Genomic DNA, 20972 nt, shown 5'->3' on the forward strand with positions numbered 1-20972 from the left:
GTTCCTGTTGCCATCTGCAGCCTTGGGTTCAAAAAAGGGAACAGCTGAAGTCATCGGCCCCCGCTAACCCCTTAATTGCTTTGTCCAGCGAGAAACCGAAACTACGCCCCGCGCTCCTCGCATTCCTTTCTTTTTATTCTTTTTCCTTTTTCGATTCCAATTCAGTGCCGTTTTTCGCGAGGTGAATACAGTGTCCAACCAAATGTCCGGTGTTCCGTTCACGGTCAAGGCGGTGTTTGAATACACATCCGAGCACGAGGATGATCTTAATTTTTCAGTCGACCAGATCATCAAGGTAACTGCGGAGGAGGATGATGACTGGTATTTCGGGGGATACGTGGATGAGTCGGGCTCCAAGAAGGAAGGCATTTTCCCCCGGAATTTTGTGGAGAGATATGAACCTCCCGCACCGCCTCGACCTACAAGGCCGTCGAGGCCCAGAAAAGAACCAGAACTTCCCGTTGCTGCTACCGCTCCTCCGACGGAATCCATTCTCGCTACTGCCCCTGCACCAGTATCCCCTAGGATCCAAAATGAACGAGCTGAACCAGAATTTGAAGAAGCACAAATTCCAAAGGCAGCAGCGGAACCTCCGCTACCGCCAGGGCCACAACCGGTGGCAGCTGTCCAAGCCGCTTCTATTACGCCGGTTGCTCCACGTTCGCCAGAGCCCGCTGAGGTTCCACAACCAGTGCAAAAGTCAGCGTCGAAGGGTCCGCCTCCCACAGTAGCGGAAAAACCTACGGGTTCCTCATTTAAAGACCGTATCGCCGCATTTAATAAACCTGCAGCTGCTCCTATTACCCCATTCGACCCGAATAAGCCACCTTCATCCGCCTCTTTCATCAAGAAGCCGTTCATTGCCCCTCCTCCGAGCAGAAACGCTTATGTGCCACCGCCTATGGAGCAGCCACAGAAGATATATAGAAGAGAAGAAGACCCGGATATTGTGGAGCGTAACAGCCATGATAAGCCCCCATCGGAGCGGCCCATTATATCTGCAGATACACCTGATGGGACAGAAGACCAGCCAAAGCCTACAAGTCTAAAAGAGAGGATTGCACTACTACAAAAGCAACAACTTGAGCAGGCGGCACGCCATGCAGAAGCTGCTCAGAAAAAGGAGAAGCCTAAGAAACCTCCAAAAAAGCGTGTGGAGTCTCAGGAAAGGACAGAACAAGCCGGCTTTGTCCATGGTGCGGAGTTAGAAAGGACTGAAACTTCGGAAACGGCCAAGGATTCCAATGTTACGTCTTCCACCCATGAGGCACCCCAATCACCGGACATAACGCGCTCTCCTACGCAACCCTCCAGGGAGCTCACCAGTGATACTAACGATGCGGATAATTCTGGTGCTGGAGATACCGAAGAGGCCGATGAAGCGTCTACGGGAAGAGAGGACATGGACGAAAAACATCGAGAATCGAGTAAGAAGCATACGTCACATTCCAAACAGGCTCCAGACGGTGAGGGTGAGGGGAAGGGTGAGGATGAAGGGGAGGAGGAGGAGGAGGAGGAGGATGAAATAGACCCCGAGATTCGACGGCGTATGGAGATTCGTGAACGTATGGCTAAAATGAGTGGCGGTATGGGCATGATGGGAATGTTTGGCCCTCCTGGAGGACTGCCGCCAGCTGGCGGATTTCGAAAGCCGAAAACAACCGCGGCAGATTCCGAGAAGAAGGCTTCTGAAGACCAACATCATCTTTCTTCAATGCATGCTCCTCCCGTGCCTCTGATGGGTTTGCCGGGAATGCATTCCAAGAAGACCGCCGAGCCAAGTTCAGAAGTACGAGAGGAGGAAGAACAGGAGGTCCAGTCAACTCCCCTTCGGAGATCTACGGAGCCACCTGTTGAAGACGTCCCCAAACACCTTGCTGAAGTGCCGCCAGCCTCCTTAGAGAGGGTGGCATCTCTCCCACTTCAAGGTACTTAGACAATATGCTTCCCATTTTAGACATTGATTGATATCTGGATGATTACCTAATTTTTGATGCAGACCCGCCCGCGCCTGGACAACCTTCAAATACTACAAGGCCTATTCCACCGCCAATTCCGATGGAGCCCCCTTCTTCCCCGGTTCCAACAGAGGGTAAGCTGTTCGTCCATACCTTTTTTTTTTACTTGTTTCCCTAATACTAAAAAAATTTTCGAAGCTCGACCGTCCACAGTGCAATCAAGACCTATTGCTTCGCCTAGTCTCGGTAGCGAATCTGATGACGAACTCTCTGCTCCTCAAGGCGCCGGACATATGGCTTCAGATGCCTTTGACCCTTCAGACAGAAACGGGATCCCAGAGTCCCCCAGACCATCGTTCAGTCTTGAGCCATCCGGAGGTTTAAAATCATCAACTCTGCGTTCTGAAAAACGTGCCAGCCGTGGCCCACCGCCAATACCCCTTACCAATCCGCCTTTGCCTTCGCCCGGCCACATTCGCCCTCCGCCGCCTCCGCCGCCCATGCCAGGCCGCAAGTCTACTAGTGACAGCAGAATGAGTGTCTCCACTCCAACCGCCAAATCAGGAGGCATTGACAGCGAGGAGGAAGTTACTGAGTATGATGGAGATTATGACACGGACATTGCGTCTGGAGCCAAACACAAAGATGCGCTGAAGGCTCATGGGCGCGATTCAAGCTTCGATGAAGATATCGTAACCGATGATTTCTCTGCTCGGTCTCCTAGGAGCCCGCAGGAGATGCGGCCTCCTCCGCTTCCACCCACTAGCGCCCCTCGTGCAGTTCCTCCTCCACCGCCAGCTCAGCCACCGAAACATGCGCGAAGATCAACAGACATGCCTAGAGGCCCTCCTCCACCAGTGCCTCCCATTAAGGATCAAACTGGAAATGAGGCGGATGATGGGGAGGACTACGACCCATTCCGATATAGTGCTCGCCCACCCGTACCTCCTAGCGAACCCCCTGGCTTGCCTCCTACTGCCCCGCGAGTCGAGTTAAACCTCCCAATGCAGAATCCGCCCGCTGAGGACGATGATGACGATTTATATTCAGCCTCTCTCTCTCGGCCACCACCACCACAACAACAGCCACTCGCTACTGAGAGGGCTGCGCCTGGGCCTCCCCCATCGTGGAACCCACCGAGACAGTCCATGGATGCGCTCAGATCCCCACCAAGCGCTCGCAGATCAATGGACCTTCCCCGGCCCTCTGCAGACCAAGGATATATCGCAAATGACGTAGACTTGGGTGCCAGCTCGCTCTGGTGGACACAACCTCACGTACCGCCGCCTGTCTTCCAAAAACGGCGCGACCTACTTTTCGAAATGGAACAGTCGACTCCGACCAACCGTGGCGGCGACACTACTGTCTCCAAATCAGTTTACATACTTTTCATGGATTACTCACAAACTATCGTAACCGTACAATTCAACTCCAAAAACCCTGTCGACGCCATCCTCGAGCAACGCCATGAACCCCCTCCCCAGCGCCTGCGCCAAGATCAGCTCGAAAGCGCCCACGAGCAATTCGGAACCCGCATCTCCGAGGCAGTCACCGCGAAGCAAAATAGCATAGTTGGCGACGGCACACCGCACGGCCTCATATTGTCTCTCCTAAACCCCCTCTCCGACGCGCTACCGCCGATCGGCACCCGCGCCTACGGCTCCCTCGTCTACGCCAATCTCGCCAACGCCTCCGTGCAGCAGGTCGATGAGATCCGCGCGGGCGACATTGTCACGTTCCGCAACGCGCGGTTCCAGGGCCATCGCGGGACGATGCATCAGAAGTACAGTGCCGACGTGGGCAAACCGGACCATGTGGGTATTGTTGTTGATTGGGATGGTACGAAGAAGAAAATTCGGGCGTGGGAGCAGGGGAGGGAGAGTAAGAAGGTTAAAGTTGAAAGTTTTAAACTGGGCGATTTGAAGAGTGGGGAGTGTCGGGTTTGGAGGGTTATGCCACGGAGTTGGGTTGGGTGGGATGGTTTGCACTGAGTACGAGGAGCTGCTGTACACGGGCGAAAATGGGGAGTGGTGGGAGACCTTACCATGGAAGCCGGAGGGGAAAGAAATAAGGTTTTTATTTTTGTTTATTGTTCCATGATGAATGCTCCCCCCCCTTCATCCCATATTCCATATTCCATTTCTATTCTCTTATTTTTATCTTGACATGTGCATATGACTTAACTTATTTTTGTTCTTTTATGTGTTGTCAGACCACCACAACACCCCCCGTTATTGCATGAAAGGACGTTCCTAGATGAGCTATGTTTGATTTATCTGGGCGTTGCTTTATATATATACGTATATTGTCTCTGAATGTAGCCGAGAATGATATATCGTTATCACCTATCGTCGTACGCATGTTGATGAAGGCGGAGCCGAGGGCTACAAATGCAAGTTTTAGGGAACCGCCTCTCTTTCTCCTCGCTTTGGTTTGGTCTCCTTTTCTTGTCAATATCAATTTCCTTTTTTTTTTCTCTCTCTTTCAAGTTTTATCTCTTCCATCTAGTGGTTATTCATATGAGCCTGATTGATATTTCACATTTCAAATTTGCGTTGGCTTCGTTATGCTCTCTTTTCTTGTTTTCACTTCGTTGACATATATATATTCACTTGCTTTTTTTTTTCCTTTTATTGGCGTTCCGCCATGGTGTTCTCTGTCGGGTTCCGGCTCGATCTAGCACTTGACCTAGGACCTGTTGGATATGTCCCTCGCCTATATCTTATCGCCGTTACAACAAAAAAAAGTATATACTACCCTTTGACTCTGCATTCGATAATATTTCCCCCGCACATCTTTTTTATAAAGGTTCACATTATTTTCTTCAGAAATATAAAGGAGGACTATCTCATATTTCTTCTAACAGGTTTCAAGTTGATTCATTTTGTGGCTGAGATGATTGGATGTCAATGTGTGCAAATATTGTGGTTTGGATCTCAATGGTTTTTATTGCTGTAGGGAAGATTGATTTAGATACTCTCTATTCTTACCCCTGGATTATCTGCCTACTCCCTATCTATCTAGCTACCTCCTTGCGCGATGTCTGATCAATCTCTCTATATGGATAGATATTGCTAGCTAGATCGCTAGCTACCTACCTACCAACCTACCTGCATGATATCCAATCAATCCCTACGAGAATAAACATCACCTATCTATCGATGATATCTAGCGATGACATCAGCCAATTATATCTCTCCATGATATATCAAGTGATGATATCAAGTGATAATATATCTAGCAAATGAATTTTTTGATGATATATATAATATCTAAGAGTATAACTTTTCTGAGCGTATTGCTCCGTCCTGCTCCGGCTGCATGTTCCATGAAACTCCTGCTATAAAGTGTTGTGCCTGAGCTTTCCAAGTATTTGAAGGAATTAAAGATGTCTTCATCCCTGGGATTTAGAGGTTCATTTGCCCACCCCCAGAAGGGGGGCAGGCTGCCCCTAGTACTCATAGAGCACATAGAGTACATTCAAAACCTCATAAAACACTCTATACAAATTATTATTATTAGTGAGTATTCTATTTTTTTTAAAAAAAAAAAAAAAACTGACTATATAATTATTTATTTAAATATTGTGTTTAGAGAATAATGGAACATCTGTGCCGTATTTCAATAGCTCACACTCTGAATTATTATATACTAGGAAGCAATGAATCTTGAAATCTCTAAATATATTTTAAAACAATGAATTTACATCTACAATAGTTGGATTTGATGATGATATTTAAGTAATATATATATATATATATATATTCAGGGGGAAACCCCCTGAAAGAAATTGCATTTGCAAAACGGAGCATCGCTAGATATCGTCACTAGATATCATTCAAGTAGGTGAGTCGATAAATAGGTAGGTCGGCAGGTAGGTAGAGATTGATTGGATATTGAGCCGCCAGGTTGGTTGGAAGGTAGGGAGGTAGATAGGTAGCTAGCTATCTAGCTAGCATTCTATATTCCATCAGCAATCGATCAGATATCGAGCAGGTAGGTCGATAGGAAGGCAGCGGGTAATTCAGGGGTGAGAATAGGGGATATCCAATTGCGGCCTAGGATTGAAGATCAAGTTCTCCACTGTGGCGGAACTCATGAATATAATTGAACAAACGCATTGAAAACTCCAAACTCTAATTGAACGAAAAATTTGCCCACTGTAATATCAAAATCGATTTTTATCAAACTCCGCTTCGCTCCGTTTAATAAATTATATATTAGATAAAATAGTATGAATGTTTCAATCGGTAACTTCTATCACTGCAAGGTGTATTAGGTATTACACTGTTATATTGTCTTCTGTTATATTCTTACTGTTACTTGAATATGATACTAATGATTTTTGATATAAATGATAGTTGATGAATACTCTGTATCAAGTCGGAACTTTTTGCAACTCATTCTATAATAAACAGACTCTATTTGATCTACGGAATAATAAGATTTAAATCCTTCAATTTCTTTGGTAAATACACCATCAAACCATATTATATGGAACTTGAAGCTAAATCGGCATTCTTGGCAGGTTATATGCTGTTACATGTGAAATCCCACCAAACAGCAGGCATTTTCGTCCGGATACACCTGGACAGCGACGTATAGTGACACACTATATGGACTTGTACGGAGTTGAACAGCTCTACCGAACATGCCCTACCTACCACGTCGCGGATTGAAAAAAGGCTGAGCAGGTGGAGATAGATAATCATAACTTATCGAGACGGGCTCGGGCGAAATTTTCTTATCAATCATAACTACTTGGTGAGTAGCTCGTTAGCTGCTAACTTGAGGACCACATTGGTTGCACTGTTCAATCGTACTGTGCAAAGTGGCTGGGTTCAACCTTACCTTGGTAATTGCATTTATCAAGCACCATGGGGCTTGAGGAGTGCCACTCCCTTGACCGAGGCCATTGCGATGTGGGGGTTTAGAAGGTGGCCATGCCAGATGGCTCAATACTCGATGCTTGATGCGCTTTCTCAAGAGTCAAATGCTTTCTGATACAGCGCGAAGAGAAGGGGAACGTCCTATTCTTGACATACGTACGAGTATTTTCGAGAAACCCCCAAATCAGCATCATCTTTTTTCTTATCTTGAGGCAACTGATATCCTGCTCGTTTTGATGTCTAAGGAAACTCGTTTGAATGATGAGGACGCCCCTGTTTCCCCAGAGATAGAAGGACATGTCGTTGATGCTGAGACGCCGGACAATCCCGCCCCTATCTCAAATTCTGAGAAGGGGCCTTATTGTGAACCTGAGGAGGTCGCAGAGCAGGATATTCAGCGGCCTGCTGGTTCACCTGATCCGGAATCCTCATCGCGGGTGCATTCTATATTCACGCCCGCCCAGAGAAGCTACATAGCAGTCTCGATAACATTGGCAGCGTTTTTTTCACCGGTTTCGACAAATATTTATCTCCCAGCCCTAAATACTCTTGTCGGAGAACTCTCAGTATCGATTTCTCTTATGAATTTGACTCTTACATCGTATCTGGTAGGTGGCGACATGTTCCAACCACACCCGAATCCTCCTCTACCCCCCAATTTAGACGGAGACCTTTGTTTTACAAATCAATCTGGGCAGATACCACTAATTTCCGTATGCTCACTTTCCCCAATTTGATTATTACAGATATTCCAAGCCCTAGCACCAATGTTTATGGGAGATTTCGCTGATACAGCTGGTCGACGACCGGCCATACTACTCTGTTTTGCCATATCCGTCGCCGCAAGTGTCGGCCTGGCATTACAAACCAATTACCTTGCATTGTTTATACATCGTTGCGTGCAAGCAGTGGGAAGCAGTCCGACAATCGTCCTTGCGACAGGAGTTGTTGCAGATGTAGCAACTTCGGACCAAAGAGGAACATATATAGGCTGGATTACCGCTGGCGCCTTGTTGGGCCTGGCTATAGGCCCTGTGGTAGGCGGTGTGCTGACACAGCATCTGGGCTGGAGAGCTAATTTCTGGTCCCTGGCCATATTCAGTGCTGCCTTCCTTGTATCGTTCGCAATATTTTTCCCAGAAACCGGGAGGCATATCGTGGGGGATGGCTCACACCCGCCTCAGAAATGGAATATCTCCGTCATTACGTACCTGGCTCGTAAAGCGGTCCGTAGAGCCGAAGACTCCAGTGTTGCCTTTCAAGCACCGACAGACGCTCCCAGAAGGCCAAAGCTCCGCTTCCCCAATCCCATCAAGTCCCTCGTCATCCTGCGTGAGAAAGACACCTTAATCATTATTCTAACGAACGCCATAATGATTGGCTCCTTCTACGATATCAACGTCTCCGTCACTTCCCTCTTCCACGACATCTATGGGTACAACGACTTCCAGATCGGTCTTTGTTATATCCCCTTCGGCGCCGGGGCGTGCATAGGCTCCATTGCCAATGGCTTCCTCCTCGACTACAACTACAGCCGCATCGCCAGGGAACTCGGCGTCCCCATCGTACACAACAGGCAGCAGGACCTCCGCCATTTCCCCGTCGAACGCGCACGGCTGCAGACCATGTTTCCGCTGATGTTCGTGAGCGTGTGCGCCATTGTTGCTTTTGGATGGGTGTTACATTTCCGCGTCTCGATTGCCGCGCCGCTGGTGCTTCTATTCATATCCGGGGCCGCAATTACAGGTACCGTCAATACTGTAAGTACACTCCTCGTGGACTTGCATCCGGGTAAGGTGGCTACGGTGACAGCTTCAAATAATTTGGTCCGTTGTTTGGTTGGTGCCGGTGCCACGGCAGTTATTTCTCCAATGATCAGTGGTATGGGTGTTGGGTGGTGTTATACCCTTATTGGTTTTATCATCGCGGCCACTTCCCCTGCTATGCTCGTTGGTATACGCTCTGGACCGAAGCGGAGGGAACAGAAACGCCTTAACGCTGAGGCGCAATCAGCAGGCTGAGGAGCGTGGAGTACATCAAATAGGTATGACCCGAGTTCCAGGGAATTGAGAGTCGACTTGGAAAATCATGGATTAACGTATATATAATGTCTGGCGGACTCATCTGTACGAAATCGTGAAGAATTGGAACAGGAGTGAGCGAGAGCAATATATTCCAAGGCGTAACGATCAGAACATGATTGATATATATAATAGGATAATATATGAACAAGATAATCGTTATTTAGTTAATCTGTAATCATATCCAACCATACATATACTGTACATACAAGACCCCAACCTCATTGAAAGGCAAAATACGCTCGTTCCAGCGGCTGGCGCTCTGTTTCCCAGGCTAACCAGTCTGATCTTGTCGTCCTAAATGCGCATACAAATTAACGTCCAATCGATACCAAGCTGCAAAACAAAGACAGAAGAGCAGGTAAAAGGAAATATATATCGTAGAATAGAGAGAGGGATACTCACGGCAATAATCCCATCGCATTAACCTTCCAAACCCCCAGCGCCAGCAACACACACTGCATCAAGACATACACTACCTTAACCCCCAGCATCTGGCCCTTTGTGCTCTCCGCCTCAAACTTCGCAAATGCGCTGTTCGTGTTCAGCAAACCCTGGATGGGACCCTTGAACAGCATAAACACCATCATGATGCTGAAGATTTGCAAGCTGTTGCCGGACATGTACATCATGATTGCATTCATGGGCAGTTGCTTTGTGGGCGCCAATGCGAGTTCCCAGGCCTTTTTCAGCTTCAGGGCATCGGTTTCGGCGGCTTTTCGGAGAGCTGCGGCGCTGGTTGTAGAGGCTGATTGCTGCTGTGGGGAGGCGCGTTGCTGGGAGGGAAGAGGGATCAGTTCCTGAGTTCTATATATATTGTGGGTTAAAAGGAACAGAATATGAGAGGCATACGGATTTTGTGCTGAGTTTGTTGGCGGAATAGCCCGGTGGATCGGGGATATTGGCTGTTTTCGAAGGTCGAGGAGGTGCTGCGGTGTTCATTTCTACGGCCCATCGCGGCGGAGGTGGCGGATTGGCTACTGGAGCCATTTTTTGGATAAAAATTCGGGTTTCTCCTTAATGTCTTCCGGTATTTTGACTGAAGGAATCAGTTACTGGCAGGACGGCGCGCTGGTTCGGTTTTGGGAGTCGCAGTTATTGTGTGTAGCTAAATATTTAATTGGAAGGTGAGAGGTCGAAGCTGAAAGGCTCTCTCGTTGATTCATTTCTCCGAAGTCAACCTCCCGCCTCCTGACAACAACCTCTCTGACAACCTCCCGACCAACCTCAACCACTCTTCAGCCATCCCCTCAACCTCGCCGTCCTTTATTCTAACTTACACGCATCTTCCTCCTTCGAATTGGCTGCTTCTACGATCATGGCTGAGAAATGGGCACCCTGATCACCACCCTGCAGATTTCCACCAACAGAAGACGTTCCATGTGATCGCGTTATTTCCCCGGAAGTCACCCTGCTTTGACGGATGAGACCGTTAGCAGGCCTTGAAGATTAACTAAGTCAAGATGAGTTCGGGCGGGGGAGATGCGAAGCTGTTCGCGAGGGTATGTTCCTGTTGCCCTCTGCTTGCTTATCTACCCCCCTCTGTGCATCTCTGTTGCCCACCACATATGAATCGGTCAAGATCTGTTTCGACGGACCGCTATCGCGAGCCGATTCAGGGATTCCTTGTACTGCTTGTTGAATGCGCTATCATTGCCGTTGTCCCAAACCTTCGTTTGTCGGCCAGTGTGGATCATACCCATAAGCATTGTCGCCCACACCTAGTTCCTTCCCCTATTGTGATAGTTCCTTAGAAACTCGATTTCTGGGATTTCAATTCACCTTTCTTTTCCAAATGGTCGTCTTCACCCCTCTATTTGTGTCCTCGGGCTCACACTCTACCTATCGTTCGCAGGGCAAAGTTGCGGAGCTCCGCCAGGAACTTAACAGCGGTGGCAAGAAGGATCGAAACCACTCTGCGAAGAAGATTACGCTGAAGAAGATCGTCGCTAATATGACCATGAGCAATAACGACATGGTTGCGCTGTTCCCAGACGTGATTGCCTGTATGAATATTCCGAGCTTGGAAATTAAGAAAATGTGAGGCAGATTACAAAACTTGGAGGCAGGGGTTTGACCTATTTGGTGTTGATACATGGAGCTGATAAGCTGGAAACAGGTGCTTTTTGTTTCTCGTCAACTATGCCAAATCGAGACCAGAAGTGGCTCTGGACGCCTTGCCAATTTTGATCAATGTATGGAATCTGAGAAAGAGAGCTATACGTTTGTTAGGGCTGGAGACTAACAGGAGCTGGCAGGATATGGAAGATTCGAATCCTCTTGTGCGGGCTCTTGCCTTGCGGACGATATCTTATATTCACGTCCCCAAATTTGTAGAAGCGGCAGTCCAGCCTCTCAAATACCTATTGAAAGACGACGACCCGTATGTCAGGAAGGCAGCTGCCTTTTGTGTTGCAAAACTCTACGATCATAACCCACGGCTCGTGGAGAAATCCGACTTGATCCTTCGATTGAATGAAATGCTCAAGGACGATAACCCGACTGTCGTATCTAGTGCTTTGGCTGCATTGACTGACCTGTGGGAACGCAGCGAGTCTATTCATCTTACGATCGATTATAAGAGTGCATCCAAAATAGTTTCCATCCTCCCAGATTGTTCCGAGTATGTGCATTTTATCAACCGGAGATAGGAGATTTTTTTATACACGAGCGCTAACAACTTCAGATGGGGCCAAACCTACATTTTAGAAGCATTAATGGCTTACGTGCCGCAGGAATCAGCAGAGGCGCTTCTCTTGGCCGAGAGAATCGCGCCTCGTCTGTCGCATTCTAATGCAGCCGTTGTTTTGACCGCTATTCGCGTCATCCTTTATTTGACGAACTATATATCCGACGAAAAACAGATCACCTCACTCTCACGAAAGCTTTCTCCACCCTTGGTCACCCTACTATCCAAGGGCCCAGAGGTTCAGTATCTCGCGCTGCGAAATGCCATCTTGATATTGCAGAGGAGACCCGAAGTGTTGCGGAACGATATCCGGGTGTTCTTTTGCAAATACAATGACCCTATTTATGTCAAAGTGACGAAACTAGAGTTGATATTTATGCTAGCAACCAAAGAAAATATTTCCGTTGTATTGACAGAGTTGAGAGAGTAAGCGATTCCCGGTTCTAACCTTGGTAGCTGATAGTTGATTTACATGATTGACTCTAATTAGATATGCTACTGAGATCGACGTCCATTTCGTTCGCAAAGCTGTTCGCGCGATTGGTAAATTAGCAATCAAGATCGAATCCGCTGCGAGGCAATGTATTGAAGCGCTGATCGATTTGGTCAATGCAAAAATCCCCTACATCGTTCAGGAGGCCACAGTAGTGATCAAAAATATATTTCGAAAATACCCAAATCAATATGAGGGGATTATCGGCACTATCATCCAGAATATCGACGAGCTGGACGAACCCGAGGCCAAAGCCGCAGTTATCTGGATCATTGGCCAATATGCTGACCGTATCGAAAACTCAGACGGGTTCCTCCAAGATTATCTCGCAACCTTCCATGACGAAACAGTCGAGGTGCAGCTCGCCCTTCTCACCGCTACGGTGAAACTCTTTATCCAACGCCCAACAAAAGGCCAACAACTTGTCCCACAGGTCCTTAAATGGTGCACTGAAGAAACCGATGACCCAGACCTCCGTGATCGAGGTTATATGTACTGGAGACTCCTTTCCACGGACCCCAACGCTGCACGAAACATTGTAATGGGCGAAAAACCCCCTATAACCGCAGAGAGCGAAAAGCTGAACCCTGCCTCCCTCGAAGAACTCTGTCTAAACGTCGGAACCCTCGCAACTGTCTACCTGAAGCCTGTCCAACACGTCTTCCGCAGCGCGAGACCCAAGCGTCTAACTCCAAGTCCCGCGTTGCAAAGACCGCCACCGGACCATGCTGGAGATCTCTCTTTGTCGTTCCAACAGAGTCGTAATATCACGTCCAACGCTGCTGTGTCCACTACCTCTGGCAAAGGTGGCCTCGCGGCTGCTGTTAGTGCTGCGGATGAATATTTCGCTACTACCGGAACCCAGCAGATGGCGGCTTTGAACCTCAACAACGGCGTTGGAGGGGGTGGTGCACCACAGACCCAGTATGTGGTTAATCAGAACCAGCAGCAGGCATATCAGCCTGGTGTTGCTGGTGGAGCCGCGACGGGAGAGTTACTTCTCATTTGAAACTGGATGGAAAGTGATGGAGATACAAGCAGGAAAGACCATTTTGGATTGGATGGGGACAGGCATCGGGCTGCACTTGGATACCCTGCGGTTTTTGGACTTTAGTCCCATTTCACCTGGTGGCGAACGCGATACCTCTCATCAATATTGGATTATACGGTATGTAAAGCAGGGACAAGCATTTTCTTTTCATTTTCATTTTTTATTTTCAACAATGTATCACGCTTCATAGTACGGCTTTTCTTCCAGTCCTCCCTTACGAGTATAATTCCCCTTTGTGATCTTACTTTCCAGTTTTGGTCTATACATAGCCAGGCTTAAAATATATATATCTATATCCATGTATCTACCTCCCCATCCCCTTTTCATTACAAAATCTCATTTATAATCTTTATACCTACTTCCCTTGCTCAGCAGCCTGCCTCTCTGTCTCCTCGCATGCCTTCACAAATATCTGCACGAAGTTCCACACATCCACAAAGGTATTATATAGCGGTGCCGGCGCCACACGAATCACATTCGGCTTCCGCTCATCCACCACAATCCCACTATCCAGCAGCCGTGAAAAGACACCGTCTAATATATCCCCACGTAGCAGGACGCTGAGCTGCGCGCCTCGCCACATTGGGTTGGAGGGAGTGATTATGGAGAAAAGCTTGGGACCTGATTCCTGCTGTGGACAGGCCTTTAGCAGGAGATGTTCCAAGTAGGCGGTTAGCTGTATGGATTTCTGTCGTACGGCGGGCATGGTGGCTGCGGAGAATATCTCGAGGGAGGCGAGTACGGCGGAGAGGTCGAGGGCGGAGGGGTTGGAGAGCTGGAAGCCTGCGGCGCCGGTGCGGGGTTTGAATCCTATTATTTGATTTGATGTTTGTTTAGTGTACTTGGGCTTGTTTCTTATTCTTGTTTAGGGGGGCGGGGATTTGGGAGCGTGAAGTTCAATGGGAAGGGGGTGGAAAAGGTGCAAAGGGTTGGAGAGATTTATCGTACTGTTATCCATCTCGAATCTAGTGTCCTTGTCTCCTCCCCACCATCCCGATAAGCGCGGCCTGTAACCCGGGCCCCCTAGCGAAGTATTTGTATCCACGATTCCATGTCGTTCATGTACGAACAGAGCACCCATCGCACCAGGGCCGGAATTCAAGTACTTGTAGGTGCACCATGCAGCGAAATCGACATTCCAGTCATGCAATTTCAGCTCGACGTTGCCGGCAGCATGCGCGCAGTCCCAGCCAATGGCGATGTTCTTCGAGTGCGCGTGGGCGGTGATTTTTGCGATGTCGAAGTATTGACCGGTGTAATACTGGATGGCTGGTAGAAGGATTAGGGCAGTGCTTGCGGCATGCGCATTGATGACAGAGATGATCTTTTCAGTGGAGAGCAGTGGATTGCGGGGGTCCTCTGGCTCAATGAGGATCATAGCATTGTCGGGATCCAGGTTGTGGTGTCGGATTTGGGATTCAACGGCGAACTGCCAGAGAAAGGTTAGTTAGACTCTCATGAATATAATTGCTAAGTAAATGGATTGTATTTTCAAATTCCCTCCAATCCCCGCCTTTCTTTCTTTCTTTCTTTGCCTACATGGTCGCTAGGAAACGCCTTCCCCTCCAAGATAATCTTATATTTCTCCGCCGTTGGACGATAGAAGCTCGCCATGAGCAGATGCAGGTTCGTCGTTAACGTGTCCATAACGGCTACCTCGCTCGGCAGGGCGCCCACGACTGGCGCCATCAAATCTGCTGCCCTTGTATCCATATCGACGAAGGGAGCCGTGAGCTCATCTTCATGTGGCGTGAAGTGGCCCAGCACCCCCTTCGTGGCCCAGGTTTGCAGGAACCTATCAACATATGTGCGGGTGCTCTTCGGCTGGAGACCCAGAGAGTTGCCACAGAGGTATGTGCATCGCGAATAAGTGGATTTATCTTCTTTGAGGTTGTGTTAGAAGGTCTTGTTTTTCGTGTGCTGGTTGGAAGGGAGAAAAATTGTAGGCGCTTGATGGGGAGCCGCGGGGAGTTTTGGGAGCTGGTTAGTTACCATTCGCACTGGGGATGATCGTTTTTCTAGTCAAGTCTTGCGTCGTCGGGATGATGAATTGCTCTCGAAAATGCGCAAGAGAGTCCTTTTTGTCCAGCGACTCTGCGAATTCCCTCTTCTCTGCGTTCACATCTTCCTCCCATGGAAAGGCGGGGGAGCTTTGCGGGGTCAGCATCGTATCCTGAAGCAGCCGTTTGGCGTTTGGGGATTTGCGGTTCCTGAGCCTAAGTCGTTCTTTCACTAAACATTAATTGAATCACCGTGCTAGGACCTTCGAGATGCTGTCTCTGTTATATATACAGATTACGTGTTAGATGAGGTCGGTGATCCGACTTTAAGCGTGAAATTTCGGCCTGAGTGCCATGGGTCAATCCCATCTGCAGCTTCCCCTGTCAACCACATTTCTCTATTTTCTCGATGGTTGAGATATTTCACATTTCTTGGGCCTTTTCCACACAGCTAAACCTGATAGCCTACTTCTGACCCGAAACCCTTCGGGGTAGCCCTATCTTGGGGTGGTGAGGCTGTCTCAGCAACATGAACAGTGCACATTTGGAGTCAAGATTCTATCTACTCCTAGTAAGTGGTTTACATTTGGCACTGGAACCACCAGTCAAAAAAAAATTGTACATACAATGGGGGCTATGATTCCGTAGGTGTTTTATGGAATTTAATTGAAACCACACAACTTCTGGCAAATCTATACGGCCTAAAATTCCAGCCTGAGGCCAACAGATGATGGCACCAAGCGGCCTGGCATTTCTTTTTCAATCTCAAATTTGACTCTCCACCCAGAACAATGGCCGGGCAATAACACCTTGGGATCTAACAACTTGAGATCTTGCACAGTGGCATCCAAGTGAGCCTTTTCGCTCATCGACAAATGGTAACCTCCAAAAACGGCGTATACCGGGTTGCCTTTGCCAACCAAGTCAACGGCGTGTCTTGTTGCGTTTACAATGCCAGCGTGGCTACACCCGCTAATTACCACGATTCCTTTCCCTGCAGATATCGTTAGGTTAGCAGCCGCGAGGAGATTCCAAGGCAAAGCACAACTACCACAACCGATACCCGTGGAAAAGGATAGCAGACCTTTGATATTACATGCGAGAAACCGCTCGTCATTAATCAGCTCATCGCTCTCCCACTTCCCACTGTCTTTGTGGAACCGAACTCCAAATTTCAACCCTGTCTCATATTCCGTCTCGCGCGGGATTTCCCCCGAGATAAGGAACATGTTGTCCAAAACGGTATGAGCTTCACTGTGCTTCTCTACTTTCGCGCCGGCCTGTTCTATTTCCTCGAAGGTTGGATCGGCTTCCAACGAGACGATTTCGCTGGGCATGCGGATACCTCGATAATCCGGCCGGGATGGATGCAGGTCTACAACAAGATCATCGCTTGATGATCCTTTCTTGGTCTTTGCTTCCTTGATCATCTGGATGGCCTTGAGCATGCCACCTGCGTGTTGGGCAATTTAGTTTCTAGGCACCTTAATAAAATAAATAAAAAGACGAAAAGGCACCCACCCGAGTGATCCCGATGCCAATGAGAAAGCTGGATGCGTTCCACGGAAGACAAATCTAGTTTTAACCGTTCTGCGTTCATCCCCCAGGACTTGTCCGTAGGGCCTGTATCAAAAAGCAGCGTCCGACGCTCATCCCCCTTTACGGCAGTCTAGACGGGCAAATTCAAACAGATGTAGCATTAGAAACCAGCCAGCGTAGAACCGCCATAGAAACCCACCTTGTTACGAACGCATGAAAACCCGGGGCGGTGGGACGGTGGGCGGTGGACGGTGCGGTTAGCAGCTTACAAGCAGAACAGACAATCCGTGTGCAGAACAGCACACGTCCTCGAGGCGAAACTCCTTCGTCACCTCCGCCCTATCATGCACGTGGTAGGGAGAGGTCAGGGCGATTTCACCCAGGAGCCGAGAGACCTTGACAGGGCCCGGAGCAGGCGGGGACATGAGGTCAAGATCATTGTCGACGATGACGAGCGCCTCAAGCGCGTCTATTTCCACAAGGGCAGAGGACATGATTGAGTTGATTAAATAGGTGGCGAGATGGTGAGGTATATCGTGAGACTAAATGGTTCTATATGTGTAGAGGTTCTGGTGAAGATCTATATAACTAGCTGGTTGAGACGATATGCGGCCCGCAAAATCCTTAGGGTGGGGTCACCATGCTTTATAGATCACTTACTTTCGTAGTTCTCGGCGTCCATTTTCCCCGTCTCACACACCTCCCCAGGTGGTTGGCTGAGATGAACGACGAACTACGGAGTATATGCGCCGGGGAATGCGCCGGGGAGGAAGTGCACACTAGGAGGGCTGGCAAGAAATTTCCGATAAACGTCATAGAAACCATGGCGTACAATGCATGCACTTGATGGTTGCTCTACATAGAACATCCACTGTGAGCATTCTTATCACATATATATCCAAGACAGAAAGAGAAGAGCTATTATGCTCCATATTGCAATATCTTTCAGGTCAAAGTATGTTGAGCAATTAGTGTTTGGAGCTGTTATCTGTGTTATTGTAGCTACTGACTGATAAGTGCTGACCATGTTCAGCTTTGCTCTAACCATGCCCGCTTGTAACTGTAACCCGCCCCTGCAACTACGCAACGAAGTACTGGGGACTAGATCTATCGTTCGAATCTTATCTCTGCGTTGGGCCCTGGTTGTATGCCGGAGAATAGCGGATGAGGTATACCTGACAGTATTCAACAGGGCTCTCATCATTGATTCTAAGGCATCTCTCGTCGATACTAGTATCCAGTCGCAATTACTGAGGTGTTTTGTGACATTCCTGGTCCAATGGAGAAATTTGGATGCTGCCAGGATGCTGCCTCTCTTGATCGGTGTGCCGGGATGTTTCTCTTCAAAGATGACCCATACATAGCACAGCGAACTCAGCTCGGGTGGGTACGATGAACCTTGCTTGCAGCCAGGCGAAGGAACATATGTATGAGGGATAAAGAACAGTAAGCAATACAACGAGGAGTGCGGCTGGTAAATCCGAATCATGGGGTAGAGCTCCCACATTGTCGAGCTTCAAACCGATAAGTTCGGAGGCCTTCTTGTGCAAACGGACTGTTCGGTGCATGGTAATAGACTCCTTCCGTTTGTAATGGGATGGTTTGCATTGGGGAGAAACGACCGTTCTCAAGAAGTCCTGCCAGTGCTAAGATTCGAACGGACAAGGGACAACTATTTAAACGGAAATATAATTAGACTTCTATCTGGTACCTAGGGTACAAACTCAACACCCACGGCCAAACAGTACATGTACCTCTAGAACAGGTTTTCCACCTGGTGTATCAAACAACCGGAAATATATTCACATAGTCCGTACTATTTGCTTCAATCTCCTCCCCGGTTTGTCCGGGGCTGCTCAGCTCAAGCCTGTATCCGGGGATAACGGCTTCGCTATTTTAGTCACTCCACAGGAATTCAACGTTCTCAGCCCTACCGGTTGAACTACCTATCGCGGATCCACGGGAATGTTGGATGACATTGAACGTGGAAAGCTCGTGCTCAGGCTGGTCTAGGATGCCGAGCATTTGGTGGCTTCATATGCCAATGTGCTTAAGTAGCAAATAGCCAGTGCCAGGATCTATCAACCTCACTACTATGTAGGGCCCAATAGCGAGCGGAGGATTGCATATCTTAGACGATCGCGTGAACAATGCACGATCTGCTGCTTATCTTTTTGCTTGTTTGGCTTTGAACAGACAGACAGACCCACCTGACTAGTTTTTCAGCAGATATTTATTGAAAGCCAGATCGCGGCCCCCGTTGCTTGGGAATTCTTTTTCCGATACCTGCATCTGTTGTCGGGGAGGAGGATCTTGCTAGGTACTAGGATTATTTTCTGATGGAGACTCAACCTCTTCTCGCACCCCGGCGTGGTATCGCTGATGCTCTGGATCCAGAAATAATGAGCACCAAACCGCACCGAGAGGATACGGGGCCCAGCGCATATGGCCAGATTGACCCGGTCATTGAAAGGCGGGTGGTGAGAAAGCTTGACCAGAGGGTGCCAACCCTTCTTGGGTTTCTGTGTAAGGGAGAAATACCCCATCCCATATTCGAAAATGAAAAAAAATAAATAAATAAATAAATAAAAAAAAAATAATAATAATAATAATAATTTGGTGGGGATTTACTAAAGGAGCCTGAATCATATTAAGATCTACTGAGTTTTTTGGATCGATCCAATATCGGCAATGCACGCATCGCAGGAATGGAAGAGGACTTGCAGCTGGACGGCAACCGCTACGAATGGCTTCTGACCATCTTCTATATCTCGTACCTGGCTTTCCAGTTCCAGGGATTAATGTGGAAGATCGTTCCTCCGCACAAGTGGGCTGCATTTACTGTGTTAGGATGGTTTGTCTTTCAAATGTCCCTGATCATTTTAACGGTGCTTTTTTGGTGACATTCGTTGGTGATCATAGGGGCATCATTGCGACTTGCCAGGCGGCAGTTTTCTCATGGAAGGCAGAAATGGGGCTTAGGTTTCTGCTGGGCGTCACAGAGGCAGGCTTTGGCCCGGGCATCCCGTTCCTTCTCTCCTGCTTCTACCGACGTCATGAGTTAGGGCTGCGATGTGGCTTGTTCGTCTCTGCTGCTCCACTTGCAAGTACCTTCGCCGGGACATTGGCATATGGAATTACGTCGGCCCATACAAAGCTCGCCAGCTGGAGGCTCTTGTTCCTTGTTGAGGGCATACCCACCATATTAATGGCGCCTGCTGTCCTCCGTTTTCTTCCTGATTCGCCAGCCAAGGCTAAATTCTTAAATGAAGAGGAGAAAGCCGTTGCTAGAGCTAGAGCACTGAGGCAAGTCGGTGCAGTCGATCGTATCGGCGGCGTGAGCTGGAAGGAAATCGAGGAGACACTTTTGGATGTCAAATCTTGGCTGGTAGCTGTATGTAAACTTTCTCTCCCAAAATGGTGCCTCACGGTCCCATGTGCTAACTTCGGAATGAAGCTCATGTATTTCAGCTGCAATGTCAGCTACTCGTCTCTCCCTGTGTTTCTACCATCAATCCTGAGAGACATGGGATTCACGTCGATCAACGCTCAGGGATTGTCCGCGCCTCCTTATTTCCTCTCGTTCCTGACTAGTGTATTCACTCCATGGATCGCGGATCGCTACCAGCAAAGAGGCTTGATGATTGCATTCTTGTCAATTGTGGGGTGTACCGGGTATATATTGCTTGCCACGTGTTCAGCTGTTTCTACGAGATATATCGGCGTGTGGATGGCCGCTAGTGGTGTCTTTCCGTGCATCGCGAATATCCTACCCTGGGTTCTTAGTATGCCATTCTCCTCTCCTCATAGACGGCGTGACCCGCAGATGCTAACATCGGAATTCTTTTCAATGTGAAAGACAACCAGGGCTCCGACACTCGGCGTGGGATGGGAATCATAATCCTGAACCTTATAGGCCAATGTGGTCCGCTTCTGGGGAGTAACATATTCCCTGCCTCTGACGGGCCGTCCTATGTGCGGGGCCAGGCCATTTGCGCAGCCTTTATGGGCTTCAATTGCTTTCTGGCGCTGTTATTGCGCACACTGCTAGCGAAGCAGAACCGAGAGCTTGATAGGAGATATGGAACGCTTGCTGAACGGGCCCAACAGCTGGAGGAGACCGGCCAGTTAGTCGTTGCGGAGGAGAACTATGGGCCTGATTATAGATTTGTGCTTTGATGATGTATACACCACAATTATACCAATTCTTTTATGCGTGAATGGAGTAATAATTTTGGCGTTGAGATGGTGCGATTTGCATCACGTTAATAA

General features: G+C 48.4%; 7 protein-coding genes across 7 annotated transcripts; 4 read left to right on the plus strand and 3 right to left on the minus strand.

Moving 5' to 3' along the window:
- Positions 1-202: 202 nt before the first annotated feature.
- On the plus strand, positions 203-4158 carry HCBG_07109 (SH3 domain-containing protein; the record flags this gene model as incomplete). The annotated part of the gene is made up of 3 exons (XM_045434158.1): positions 203-1928; positions 2000-2092; positions 2157-4158. 3 exons carry the CDS (start codon positions 203-205, stop codon positions 3947-3949), a joined length of 3612 nt encoding a protein of 1203 aa, XP_045284949.1.
- Positions 4159-7083: 2925 nt separating this feature from the next.
- HCBG_07110 (uncharacterized protein) lies at positions 7084-9188 on the plus strand (the record flags this gene model as incomplete). The annotated part of the gene is made up of 2 exons (XM_045434159.1): positions 7084-7455; positions 7594-9188. The coding sequence occupies 2 exons, from the start codon at positions 7084-7086 to the stop codon at positions 8866-8868; spliced, it is 1647 nt and encodes a 548-aa protein (XP_045284950.1).
- Positions 9189-9202: 14 nt separating this feature from the next.
- Positions 9203-9918, minus strand: HCBG_07111 (DUF1077 domain-containing protein; the record flags this gene model as incomplete). The annotated part of the gene is made up of 4 exons (XM_045434160.1): positions 9203-9264; positions 9334-9356; positions 9403-9728; positions 9781-9918. The coding sequence occupies 4 exons, from the start codon at positions 9916-9918 to the stop codon at positions 9203-9205; spliced, it is 549 nt and encodes a 182-aa protein (XP_045284951.1).
- Positions 9919-10723: 805 nt separating this feature from the next.
- HCBG_07112 (adaptor protein complex AP-1) lies at positions 10724-13518 on the plus strand (the record flags this gene model as incomplete). The annotated part of the gene is made up of 5 exons (XM_045434161.1): positions 10724-10968; positions 11048-11123; positions 11187-11551; positions 11615-12043; positions 12108-13518. 5 exons carry the CDS (start codon positions 10724-10726, stop codon positions 13117-13119), a joined length of 2127 nt encoding a protein of 708 aa, XP_045284952.1.
- Positions 13517-15431, minus strand: HCBG_07113 (kynureninase; the record flags this gene model as incomplete). Its single annotated transcript, XM_045434162.1, has 4 exons — positions 13517-13971; positions 14110-14590; positions 14701-15044; positions 15154-15431. 4 exons carry the CDS (start codon positions 15326-15328, stop codon positions 13517-13519), a joined length of 1455 nt encoding a protein of 484 aa, XP_045284953.1.
- A 431-nt stretch (positions 15432-15862) lies between these two features.
- Positions 15863-17194, minus strand: HCBG_07114 (metallo-beta-lactamase superfamily protein; the record flags this gene model as incomplete). The annotated part of the gene is made up of 4 exons (XM_045434163.1): positions 15863-16155; positions 16246-16614; positions 16683-16830; positions 16970-17194. 4 exons carry the CDS (start codon positions 17192-17194, stop codon positions 15863-15865), a joined length of 1035 nt encoding a protein of 344 aa, XP_045284954.1.
- Positions 17195-19039: 1845 nt separating this feature from the next.
- HCBG_07115 (high-affinity nicotinic acid transporter) lies at positions 19040-20879 on the plus strand (the record flags this gene model as incomplete). The annotated part of the gene is made up of 5 exons (XM_045434164.1): positions 19040-19226; positions 19356-19554; positions 19623-20094; positions 20158-20485; positions 20560-20879. The coding sequence occupies 5 exons, from the start codon at positions 19040-19042 to the stop codon at positions 20877-20879; spliced, it is 1506 nt and encodes a 501-aa protein (XP_045284955.1).
- Between the last annotated feature and the right edge of the window lie 93 nt (positions 20880-20972).

This window comes from Histoplasma capsulatum, assembly GCF_000150115.1.
Source record: "Histoplasma capsulatum G186AR genomic scaffold supercont2.11, whole genome shotgun sequence".
NCBI classification, from domain to species: domain Eukaryota; kingdom Fungi; phylum Ascomycota; class Eurotiomycetes; order Onygenales; family Ajellomycetaceae; genus Histoplasma; species Histoplasma capsulatum.